Source organism: Hemiscyllium ocellatum, chromosome 13 (genome assembly GCF_020745735.1).
Source record: "Hemiscyllium ocellatum isolate sHemOce1 chromosome 13, sHemOce1.pat.X.cur, whole genome shotgun sequence".
Classification (NCBI taxonomy): domain Eukaryota; kingdom Metazoa; phylum Chordata; class Chondrichthyes; order Orectolobiformes; family Hemiscylliidae; genus Hemiscyllium; species Hemiscyllium ocellatum.
In genome coordinates this window covers 21640382-21653045 of record NC_083413.1, presented here as the reverse complement: position 1 = coordinate 21653045, position 12664 = coordinate 21640382, and the positions used below count along the sequence as shown (strand labels likewise).

At 45.1% G+C, this 12664-nt stretch overlaps 1 protein-coding gene across 3 annotated transcripts in view; it reads left to right on the top strand.

Moving 5' to 3' along the window:
* Positions 1-11140, top strand: part of LOC132821802 (interleukin-1 receptor accessory protein) — a 47328-nt gene extending 36188 nt beyond the window's left edge. The window contains exons 9-12 of one of the 3 annotated variants that reach the window (XM_060834608.1): positions 187-335; positions 1446-1589; positions 4891-5028; positions 7991-11140. In XM_060834608.1, coding sequence (XP_060690591.1) covers positions 187-335; positions 1446-1589; positions 4891-5028; positions 7991-8403 — 844 coding nt within the window. In that variant the 3' untranslated portion in view covers positions 8404-11140. Of the gene's footprint in view, positions 1-186; positions 336-1445; positions 1590-4890; positions 5035-7990 lie in introns of all 3 variants that reach the window. The other 2 variants (XM_060834606.1, XM_060834609.1) reach the window with 2 other exon arrangements.
* Positions 11141-12664: the final 1524 nt, after the last annotated feature.

The window sequence follows — 12664 nt, the reverse complement described above, 5'->3', positions numbered from 1 at the left end:
AGTAATACTGACCAGTTAGTGATTAAACCTTCTCATGCTCACAGATCAAACACACATGCCACTTGTTCAAAACCCCAAATGCATCATGAGTTGTTTATATTTTACATGATGCAGAGGAAAAAGATACAGGTTTGAAGCCTTGACTTGGTAAATACCAGGAAACTCAATTCTCACTTTTTGTTGCAGTGAAGAGTTGTTGCAACTTGAGGACAAAATCATTACAAAAACAATAAGCTTCAAAACTGTGACCTCGAGTGACCTCCAGAGGAACTACACCTGCTTTGGGCAAAACCGCAAAGGCCTGACCAGTGTACAAGTGACTTTAGCCTGGAAAGGTATTCAAACTTTATTCAAACATGCTAGGGATCTTGGCCCTCTACTGGATTTAGTCTGATTCATTGCCTGAACTATTTCTAGTGAAGTCTTCTTAGGCCCTTCCCACATGAGAAACGATTATGGTTCAAGTTCCATTCCAAGAACATAAGCACATCGTTAAAATCATAGAATTCTTACAGTGTGGAAAGAGGTCATTTGGCCCATTGAGTCTGTGAGACCCTCCAAAGAGCATTCCAACCACTTATCCCTGTAACCTTGCAGTTCCCATGGTTAGTCTACCTAGCCTGCGTGTCCCTAGACACTATGGGCAATTTAGCATGACCAATCCACCTAATCTGCGCATCTTTGGACTGTGGGGGGAAACCAGAGCACCTGGAGGAAACCCATGCAGACACAGAACATTTACCTTAGGCTGGAATCGAACCCAGGTCCCTGGGACTCTGAGTGCTAACCACTGAGCCACCATATTGTCCACAGATCAGCAGTGATGGAGTGCTGCACTGTCATCTTTCAGGCAGAAAGATAAACTGTCACCCTGTCTGCCCCCTCCGGTTGAGGTAAAAGGTCCCACAGCTCTCTGGGGAGAGGAAACAGAGATAACAACGTTTCCGTTTGACGAATGATCAATCTGAACACAATGAGATGTTTTGGGAGGATTGAGTGGAGGCTGGAGGACTGTGAGATGAAGGACAGAATTTGAAGTTTGGAGGATTGAGAGATGAAGGTCCTAGACAATGGGATCTGATATGTGCAGCACCATTTATAAAATTTATTCAGAGGACAGTTAAGAAGGTAGAAGGGAAAATGATGTTGTCTGTACCTGGTCTGGCTTACATGTGACTCCAGGCACACCACAATATGGTTAACCCATAACTACCCCTGGACCATGAGGGAAAGGCAATAAATTTTTACCCAGAGAGCCAAGACCGCATAGTGAATGAATAAAAGCTTGGACTTGTCTTTTTACTGCTTTTGGCATTAGGTTTAGTTGAATTGTATGAGTTTCAAAAATATTTTGGATGTTCTGGGGATATTAAAGGTGCTATGTTTGTAGTTTTGTTTTCCTTCTAACAGGATTTTTCTTTCTTTTGTTTTTCACCTGCTCCCAGCTCCTAGTTATGCAACTGAACTTGGATGTGCCTTTGGAGTTACACTATCGATCCTGGTCACTTCCATCATTGTCTACCACTTCTGGTGGATTGAGATCGTGTTGCTTTACCGACTGTACTTTGGTGCCGATGAGACAGTGGGAGGTGAGGGAAGCCGGTAGTAGGGTAATTGTCAAGCTGTGTGAGGGGCATGATGGATCCATGTGTCAAGCTCAGAATTCTCAGTGAATTCAGGAAACTGGGGGGGTGTGCAAACTTTATTCCCACTGACCTCCAACATTTTCCCCAAAAGTGATGGCTTTTCAGCTGACATTTGACAGATCAAAGTTACCCAGAGCCTGTCACCAAGTGTGGGTACTTTAGCCAGCATGTTCGCTCTTTCCTCATCCTCGTAAAGGACTGTTAATGTCCATCATATTCCCTGCTGCCTAACCTCTGTGCAGTAATAAGGGCAAAATACTGTGGATGCCGGAAACCTGAAACAAACACACAAAGTGTTGGAGGAACTCAGCAGGTCTGGCAGTATCTATGGAGAGAGAAATAGTTAATGTTTCGAGTCTTGAATGACTCTTCTTCAGAACTGTATGGGCTGCTGTATTTTAGATTAGAGTGGTGCTGGAAAAGTACAGCAGGTCAGGCAGCATCCGAGGAGCAGGAAAATCGATGATTCGGGCAAAAGCCCTTCAATCAGGAATAGAGGCAGGAAGCCTCCAGGGTGGAGAGATGCTGAGGGGGGGCGGGGAGGGTGGGAAGGTAGTAAAGAATACAGTAGATGAATGGGGGTGGGAATGAAGATAATAGGTCAGAAGGGAGGGTGGAGCGGATAGATGGGAAGGGAGATTGGCAGGTAGGACAAGTCATGGGGACAGTGCTGACCTGGCAGGTTGGAACGGAGGTAAGGTGGGGGGAGGGGAAATGAGGAAACTGGTGAAGTCCACATTGATGCCCTGGGGTTGAAGTGTTCTGAGGTGGAAGATGAGACGTTCTTCCTCCAGGTGTCAGGTGATGAGGGAGCGGCGGTGGAGGAGGCCCAAGACATGCATGTCCTCAGCTGAGCGGGAGGAGGTATTGAAATGTTGGGCCACAGGGCAGTGGGGTTGATTGGTGCGGGTGTCCTGGAGGTGTTCTCTGAAATGCTCTGCTAGGAGGTGCCCAGTCTCTCCAATGTAGAGGAGACCGCATCGGGAGCAACTGATACAATAAATGATATTGGTGGAAGTGCAGGTGAAATTTTGGATATGGTAGGCTCCTTTGGGACCTTGGATGGAGGTGAAGGGGGAGATGCAGGCACAGGTTTTACAATTCCTGTGGTAGCAGGGGAAGGTGCCAGGATGGAAGGGTGGGTTTAGGGGGGCGTGGACCTGACCAGGTAGTCACAGAGGGAACGGTCTTTGCAGAAGGTGGAAAGGGGTAGGGAGGGAAATATATCCCTGGTGGTGGGGTCCGTTTGGAGGTGGTGGAAATGTCAGTGGATGATTTGGTTTATGCAAAGGTTGGTAACGTGGAAGGTGAGCACCAGGGGCGTTCTGTCCTTGTTACAGTTGGAGGGGTGGGGTCTGAGGGCGGAGGTGCGGGATGTGGATGAGATGCATTAGAGGGCACCTTCAACACATGGGAAGGGAAATTGTGGTCTATAAAGAAGGCCATCTGGTATGTTCTGTGGTGGAACTGGTCCTCCTGGGAGCAGATACGGCGGAGGAATTGGGAATAGGGGATGGCATTTTTGCAGGGGGTTGGGTGGGAAGAGGAGTAATCCAGGCAGCTGTGGGAGTCGGTGGGTTTGTAAAAAATGTTGGTGTCAAGTCGGTCGTCATAGATGGAGAGGTCCAGGAAGGGGAGGGAGGTGTCGGAGATGGTCCAGGTAAATTTAAGGTTGGGATGGAATGTGTTGAAGTTGATGAATTGCTCAACCTCCTCGCGGGAGCACGAGGTGACGCCGATGCAGTCATCAGTGTAGCAGAGGAAGAGGTAGGGAGTAGTGCTAGTGTAACTGTGGAAGATGGACTGTTCTACATAGCCAACAAAGAGACTGGCATAGCTGGGGCCCATATGGGTGCACATGGCTACCCCTTTGGTCTAGAGGAAGTGGGAGAATTCAAAGGAGAAATTGTTGAGGGTGAAGATGAGTTCAGCCAAACGAATGTGTGTGTCAGTGAAAGGGTACTGTTGGGGACGTCGGGAGAGTGGGAGAGGAAGAAACGGAGGGCTTGGATGCCCTGGTCATTGCAGATGGAGGTGTAGTGGAATTGGATGTCCACGATGAAGATGAGGCGTTGGGGGCCAGGGAAATGGAAGTCTTGGAGGAGGTGGAGGGCGTGGGTGGTGTGTTGAACATATGTAGGGAGTTCCTCGACTAGGGGGGATAGGACAGTATCAAGGTAGGTGGAGATGAGTTCGGTGGGGCAGGAGCAGGGTTAGACAATGGGTCGGCCAGAATGGTCAGGCTTGTGGATCTTGGGAAGGAGCGGGGTTCCCAAACTGAGGTTGGAAGCTGTGGATGGGAGATCTCTTGAGGTGATGAGGTTTTGTATGGTCTGAGAGATGATGGTTTGGTGTTGGTGGGGGGTGGGGTCATGGTTGAGGGGATGGTAGGAGGTGGTGTCTTAGAATTGATGTCTGGCTTCAGCAATGTAGAGGTCAGTGCGCCAAACTACCACTGTGCCCCCTTGTCCGCTGGTTTGGTAGTGAGGTTGGGATTGGAGCAGAGGGAGTGAAGGGATGCACATTGTGAGGGTGTGAGATTGGAGAAGGGGAGGGGGTAGACAGGTTGAGGCGGTTAATGTCTTGGCGGCAGTTGGAAATGAAGAAATCGAGGGCAGGTAATAGGCCAGTGCGGGGTGTCCAGGTGGATGGGGTGTGTTGGAGTTGGGCGAAGGGGTCCTCAGAAGGCGAGCGGGTGTCCTGATGGTAAAAGTAAAATTGGAGGTGGCGGCAGAAGTGTTCGATGTCACAATGTGGAGGGATTGAATGTCCATGGTGAAGATGAGGCGTTGGGGGCCGGAGAAACGGAAGTCTTGGAGGAGGTGGAGGGCACGGGTGGTGTCTCGAATGTATGTGGCGAGTTCCTGGGCGGGGGGGGGGGATAGGACAGTCCCTCATCACGATGTTGATTTTCCTGCTCCTCGGATGCTGCCTGACCTGCTGTGCTTTTCCAGCACCACCTAATCTAGACTCTGGTTTCCAGCATCTGCAGTCCTCACTTTTGCCTGGGCTGCTGTATTCCCTCAGTTAACCTTTTACAATATTAAAACCTCAGGGGGTCCTTTGTTCTTAGATCTCCTCGGGGTTAATGCTTCGTGGTTGTGGATTACTAGATTCCGCGACCCCGCCCAGTCTGTTGTTTATACGCTGTGAATGTAACTGACTGGGAGATGGAAGTGAGACCGTCACAAGGCATTCACATTGAAGTGGTTCTCTCTGCCTCTTTTCTGTTGTGATATTACAGACGGGAAGGAGTTCGATGTCTACATGTCATACGCGAGGAATTCCAAAGAGGAGGAGTTTGTGCTCACCACGCTGCAATCCGTCTTGGAAAACGAATACGGATATAAAATCTGCATCTATGACCGGGATAGTTTACCTGGTGGGAGTATGTATAGAATCTTTCAATGTCACCTGGTCTTTTTACCGGAGCTCCTATACTCCCCTAGCCTTTTCCCTCTATTCTCTACATCTCGAAGGTGACTAGAATCAGAGTTGTACAGCACAGAAACAGATCTTTCAGTCCAACTCATCCATGCTGACCAGATATTCTAAACTGATCTACTCCTGTATGCCAGCATTTGGCCCATATCCCTCTAAGCCCTTCCTATGCATATACCCATCCAGATGCCTTTTTAAATGCTGTGTTTGTACCAGCCTCTACTACTTTCTCTATCCGCTCGTTCCGTACATGCACCACCCTCTGCATGAAAGTTGTCCCTTTTAAATCTCTTCCCTCTCACCTTAAACCTATGCCCTCTACTTTTGGACTCCCTGACTTGAGGAAAAATGTCCTGGTTACTCACTCAATCTATACCCCTCATGATTTTATAAGCCTCTATAAAGTCACCCCTCAGCCTCTGATGCTCCAGGGAAAATAGCCCCAGCCTACTCAGCCTGTGTCTATCGGTCAAAAACTCCAAACTCAGCAACATCTTCGCAAATCCTTTCTGCACCCTTTCAAGCTAGTAACATCTTTACTACCGCAGGGAGATCAGAATTGCATGCAGTATTTCAAAAGTGGTTGAACCAATATCCTATACAGCCATTACCTGACCTTCCAAATCCTTTACTCAATACACTGACCAATAAAGGCAAACATGTTGACTTCTGCCCAGAAATCTCCAGTGGTTGTGACTGGCAGCTTCTGGTCTTGATACAAAGAGGCCTGTTGAATATCAGTTCCATTTCCCTAACCACTCAACGTGTTGCCATCTAAACCATTCACACACTTCCAGAAAACACCCAATTGTTCCCTTGTCAGTGCTGTTTTACTCATCTGGGCTGCAACTATATCAGTTCAGTGTAAACATCAGCTTCCAACATTAACCTGGTAAACATTCAGCTGCTAAATGAGGAAAGGCCACTGGACCCGGTACGTTAACTCTGTTTTCTCTTCACAGACACTGCCAGAGCTGCTGAGCTTTTCCAGCAACTTCTGATGATAAGCCCAATTGTGTGAGTCTCAATCTGTATTTGATACAGGAAACTGTTCACAGACAGGTATCTTTCGTCAACAAAGAAAAACAAGTTCATTTCATATGAAACTTACTCCAACAAATACACAAAGATCTGAAATGAAAGCAGAAATTGCTAGAGAAACTCAGCAAGTCTGGCAGTGTCTGTGAGAAGAAAGCAGATTGGTTCTGATAAAAGAGCCACTGGATTCACAACATTAACTCTGCTTTCTTCCCATAGATGCTGCCAGACCTGCTGAGTTTTGCCTGCAATTTCTGTTTTTGTTTCAGATCTCTGGCATCTTTAGTTGTGAATTTTTTTTTTCAGATTAGATTCCCTACAGTGTGGAAACAGGCCCTTCAGCCCAACCAGTCCACACTGACCCTCCAAAGAGTAACCCACCCAGACCCATTTCTATCTGACTAATGCACCGAACACTGTTGGCAATTTAGCATGGCCAATTCACCTGAGCTGCACATCTTTGGACGATGGGAGGAAAGTGGAGCAAACTCACGGAGACACAGGGAAAATGTGCAGACTCCACACACACAGTCACCCAAGGCTGGAATCGAACCTGGGACCCTGGTGCTGTGAGGCAGCAGTGCTGACCACCACCCCATTGTTTTATTGTTTAAAAATGCAGAGATTATCATCAAAAAGGTTTAAACTGTGCAAAGGTAGGTATGACTTACATTCCAGCAAACCAAACTTTGACACTTGGCATTTCTAACATTGTCAAAGTTTGGTATGTTAGAATGTATGTTGGTAGACAGGTGAGTGCCTTTTCCCTCGGATGGCTAGCTTGAGGAGACATTGCTTTATACTGAGGGGTGATAGATATGGGACAGATGTCAGAGGTAATTTCTTTACTCCGAGAATAGCAGGGGTGCTCAATGCATTGCCTGCAACAGTGGTAGACTCGCCAACTTGAAGGGCATTTAAATGGTCATCAGATAGACATATGGATGAAAATGGAATGGTGTAGGTTAGATGGGCTTCAGATTGGTTCCACAGATTGACGCACCATCAAGGGCCGAAGGGTCTATACTGCGCTGTAATATTCTATGTTTTACTTCAAGGGTGGATATAAAATTGGCGAAGTGATAGGAAACAGAGAGTGATCGATATGATACAGGCTGGAGACTTGTGGAGGAGTTCCCTAGGAATCCCTACGTTTTTGGGACTCATGGTTTTTCCTAATGTATACATGATCTAGATCTTGGTGTGCAGGGAATGATTTCAAAGATTACTGATGACACAAAACTTAGAATTGTAAACTGTTTGGAACTCCAGAAAGTCATTGGAAAGGTTCAATGCAGAGGAATGTGACGTGACGCACTTTAGTTGGATGAACATTATGAAGGAGTGGAGGGAGTTGGGTGTTTATGCGCAGAGATCATTGAAGATGACAGAGCAGTAAGTAAACCATGCAGTGTTCTCACCTGGGTAATGGAGTGAAAGTAGGAAAAGAGGGAGGGGATTAAATCAAAATGGAATTGGTTCAAATAGTATCATCCGCTCTTAAATCAGGCACTCCTGGCACACAGGAAATAGGCTGCTCAGTCCCTCTAAGCCATTCCACCACTCTCATCAAACTTTCCTATCTTCCTTTTACATTACGGAGACCAGAACCATGCAGACAGTTCAAAGTGATTTAGCATAAGTTACCGATAACACCATCATAACATTGAAACACTGGGCCAAGTGCTAGAAAATAGGATAAGTGTAGATCGCTTGGCACAGATTCTGTGGGCCAAGGACACTATTTTGAGCTGTGTCAAGCCACATAGCAGGAGCATAGTGTTGATCTGGCAGTGTTTGTTGTGAATGTTGACTATTACTCTTCATTTCTTTCTCCTGACAATGCCTTTTGTTTTGTATTTTAGTCATTACAGATGAGACATTGGCTTGTATTTGGAAAAGCAGGAGGCTGTTGGTGGTATTGAGCCCGAATTACCTAGTGAATGGGACACAGGCTCTTTTAGAGCTGAAGGCTGGCACTGAACGCATGGCCAGCACTGGGCAGATCCGAGTTATACTGGTGGAGTTCAGCCCAGTGAAGAAAGTCCACCATGTGCCAGAGCTGAGGAGGCTGAAGGCGGTGACGGCAACCATCAAGTGGGAAGGGGAGAAGTCCCAAGATCCCAGGAGCCGATTTTGGAAGCAGCTCCGGGTCGCCCTTCCCACAAAAAGCAAAACACAGAGGTCCGAGAGAGAGAGCAGGAGGTTAGTGTATGACAATTGTGACTCACTCCTACAAGATGGAAAATTGCCCAGATATTCTGTTTCTGAGAACTGACGATTGCAATTGCCAACAAATGTCTTCATGATTAAAGAGCAAACTATGACTTAACAGTTGTTGAATACTCTACAAAGGAAGAAGTCAAATCCTCAATATGTTAAATATTAACTTATTGTTTAACAATAAAATTCTTCCTGTAGACAATGCTCCTTTCCAAAGATTCTGAAAAGGTTCAAATCAGGGGAGCAGTAAAAGGAGTAAAGTCGCAGATCAAATCTTCAAACTGTCGTCATACCCTTTGTGATGTACAACGTACTGGTGGCAGTAGAGTGAGGAGGTGGAAATGTCCAGTGCATATTTCATTCTAATCTTCTCCTGTCTCAGTGAAACTATGTCTTACCAATCACTGCCAAGACCACTGCCCCTTTGCAGCATTATCCAAGAAGTTTAACTTCTAAAGGACATTTGGTCTCATGCTCCCTGAATTTTCAATTCTGTGTCCTCACTTCCACAACCTTCGCCAGTCTCTAGGTAGACCAGTACCCCCTGGCATTTGTTTTCTGTCCAATCACAGTTGGCTGGTGGAAATTCAACTCGCCAATTTGATTTCCGAACTATGCCTCTTCACACTGACTATTAAATTAATTCAATTCCGGAACCATCTCAGACGGAAATGACCTTCACATTCCACTAAAATGTGGCTATCGGGAGTGTTCTTTCCTTTACCTGACTTGACAGCGTGGAGCTCTAGTACAGACTTGAGGGATGCATCAGAGAAACCCTCCCCTTCCTGCGTTCCAGTTGATGTTCCTGATCTATCTGGTGTGGCTTCCAGGCCAGTTCAGGCATGACCTGAAGACCAGCAAAAGAACAGAGGCAGAGGGATGCAAATTATGCTTTCTCATCATAAGCTATTGACCTGTTTTCCCCCGGAATTGTCCCTCAGGTTTGTGTGTGTCTGTCTCTGTGGACAATTCACTGTATTTTGGTATTGGCTGCTGAAAGAGATCAGAATCAATACGTGCCCTTTCTTCATGGATACCGAGAAGGACAAATGGCAATAGTTGGATTCGTTAGTCAAAGGTCAGTTATGGTTACATTCCTGAATCTCTAACTCGACACATGGAGTGGACAAAGTCAGAAGTCACATAATGACAACAGGTTATTGTCCAAACAGGTTTATTTGAAATCACAAACTTCTGACTTCAATACATCACAGTGTAATTATTTTTTTAAATGGTTGGCGATTCAGAATTTCTGACTGAATTGCCAATCTACTGAAGATTTTTAACATTTTCTAATATCAAGCAGCTTCTATGAGTTCTAAAGTTCAAGAAGTGATCTTCATCAGCTTGGTTGGGGGTGGGTGAGACTATAGCTGGGAAATGTGTATTAGAGGCAGGTGAGCCAATTGCTTTAAATCGAAATGGTGGAACAGACATTAAACTTCTTGACTTTAAATGGGCCACCAAGTAAGAATCTTTCCACTTGATGGCAGAAAACCGGAGATGGTGTTGAAGGAACCCAAAATAAAGCTGGTTGAATTGGCAGCTTTCTTGAGGAACTGCTAGAGATCAAACTGATGGCGTTACAGTGATTGAATAATCAAAAAGACAGGTGAACACATTAGATTTTGCCTATTTCTGGCAGACAATCTGCTGGTGGGACTAAGTAGGGCCACTTTATCATTGAGCTGCTCAAGATCAAATTCAAATTATTGATGAATAAGATTAATATTTACAGTAGTAACTGGGACAGGGTGGCATACAGTCAAGATAGAGGAGTACAGTTGCTATAGTCTCACTCCTCTGGGTTATAGTATGAAATAAAAATACCTTTCCATATTATAAAAATGGACAATTAAAATGATTAGTTGGCAGAGAAGATACTTATGAATAAGACACAATTATTGGTTATACTACCAAAGCCAATGTTATGGAGAGATGACTGGTGGTGGTTTAACCTGAGGGTCATCATGCCTCAAGTGAGAGAAGAGGTTGGAGTGGAGAGTAACCTCAGCCATTACAGGAATTGAACCCATGCCTTTGCATCACTCTGCATCATAAACAGCCACCTGAGCTAACCGATTTCCCCCACAGCTATTCAACAAAGGTGCTGAGTCAGTAATCTAGAAGTACGCATCCCTTTAAATAGCCCCAAAATACAAACTCTTCATGAAAGGAAGGAAAAAAAAATGCCTTTCTCTTGCAGAGATTGACTGTTGGAAAGAAAAGTGATTTGGCCCATGGATTATTCTTGAAAGAGAATAGATAAAACGTAGTGTCACAAAATCTAATGCTGTGCTGTTCTTGTTGATGCAGCTGAGTCATTAATCATATACACAGCTATCTCTGCAGTTCTTCAGATAAAGCCTGCTCAGAAAATACTGAATGGAAAAATCCTTCCAATTACTCTTTCCGAACAGCAAATAGGTCTCCCCCTGAACTCAACAGGAATTTTTACTTTTCAGAAATGGGAACAATCAGTGAGCAGTCCTTCCTCGCTGTCTTCACTACCCCAGATAGTTCCATTACCAAGGTACTCTGCATCCAACAGCAGCAACAGCAAGGTGTATAGGAAAGCGAGCTATTCTCATCAGCCATGTGAACTTGAGGAAGCCTTGTTTTTTTAAAAAAAAATCTAATGTTCACAGTGAACTTTCCATAACCTCTTTTAAAAATGCCACAAAAATGGTTTCACTCTGGGTTTTGTCACAAAGCTTAATGAATTCATTTTTACACAATCCTTCACAAAATTAAATACTGCAAGAAATATTCAACAAGGAGCAGCCTGATAATGTGGGTTATTATTTTACTTGTTATAAGATGTGATGTTGAATTTGAGACTTGCTATAAATATTTCACTACTTGTTCACTTCACAATTGTAAAATAAACCAATTATTTGATTTTTACATTTCACCGCAGAGCATTAATAAACTATCGGAGAATTGGCTAACACTGTGTAAGCAAATAATTTAAGCAATAAAATTATCAGGACGGAGTGAGAATGGCGGAGTTCCTTCCTGAAGGGACATTAATGAACCAGATGAGTTTTGTGATAATTGTCAGTAGTTGTTGCTGAGATGAGATTGATATTCCATGTTTATGCATCAAACTTAAACATCCCCAGCTGTTGGTGTCATTTGAACTGATATCCCAAGAGTGTTAACCTTTATTTCTGGGTCACTCGTCGAGTGATATTACTGCTGTGCCCCATCTCCCATAATGCTGTGTGTATGAGAGTAAGATGACAGATCTTTTCCCTATACTTCCAATTTTTTTGGTCTACTAACCAAAAATGCATTGAGACTAACATTTTGAACAAGACTGTGAAATACCGTATAAAAGTGAAATACTGCAGATGTTGAAAGCCTGGGATCCTCACCCATTTCCCACATGTCTGCACTCGCTGCTTCCCAGAATAACAATAAGATTGTCTGTGATCTCACTCCCCACCCTCCTCGTCTCTACATTCAAAGGATCATCCTCCGCTATTTCTGCAGCTCCTGAGGGATGCCGTGACCAAACACATCTTTCCCTCCCCACTGCATTCCACAGGGACCATTTCCTCCAAACAATCTTGTTCCACTCCTCCATCATTCTGACCAGCTCTTCATTTCCCCACGCACCTTCCCGTGCAACTGCAGAAGGTGTAACACTTGTCCGTTCTCCTCCTTCCTCCCTCATTGTCCAAGGCCCTATCGCACCTTCCGGGGGAAGCAGCATTTCGCTTGTGCTTCTTTCGATCTAATCTATTGCAATCATTGCTTACAATATAGTCACCTTTACACCGGGGAAGATCAAGCGCAGACTGGGTGGCCACTTTCAGAATATCTGTGCTCCACCGGTAAGAGTGATTCCTGCCCTTCCAGCTACTTGCCAGTTCAGTAAACCATCTTGTTCTCATGCTAACATTTCTGTCCTGAGCCTGCTGCAGTGTTCCAAAAAAAGCACAATGTGGGCTGGAGGATCAACAACACGTTTTCAACATTAGTACTTTACGGCCTCCAGGACTGAACAACTTGAGAGCCTGAACACTGCCCTCCATTTTGATTAGAGGACCCCCAATAACCCTCCCTCCCTGGCTGTATTTTCATTATGTCTTAAAAACATAGAAAACATTGGGGGAACCTCGGTGGGTCTGGCAGTATACGTGGAGAGAGAAACAGTTAATGTTTCTCCTATAAGAGTCATAGAGTTGTACAGAATGGAAACAGACACTTGGGTCCAACTCATCCACACCATCCAGGTTTCCTAAACTGATCCTGTCCCATTGGCCAGCATTTGGCTAATGTTCCTCTAATCCCTTCCTATTCAA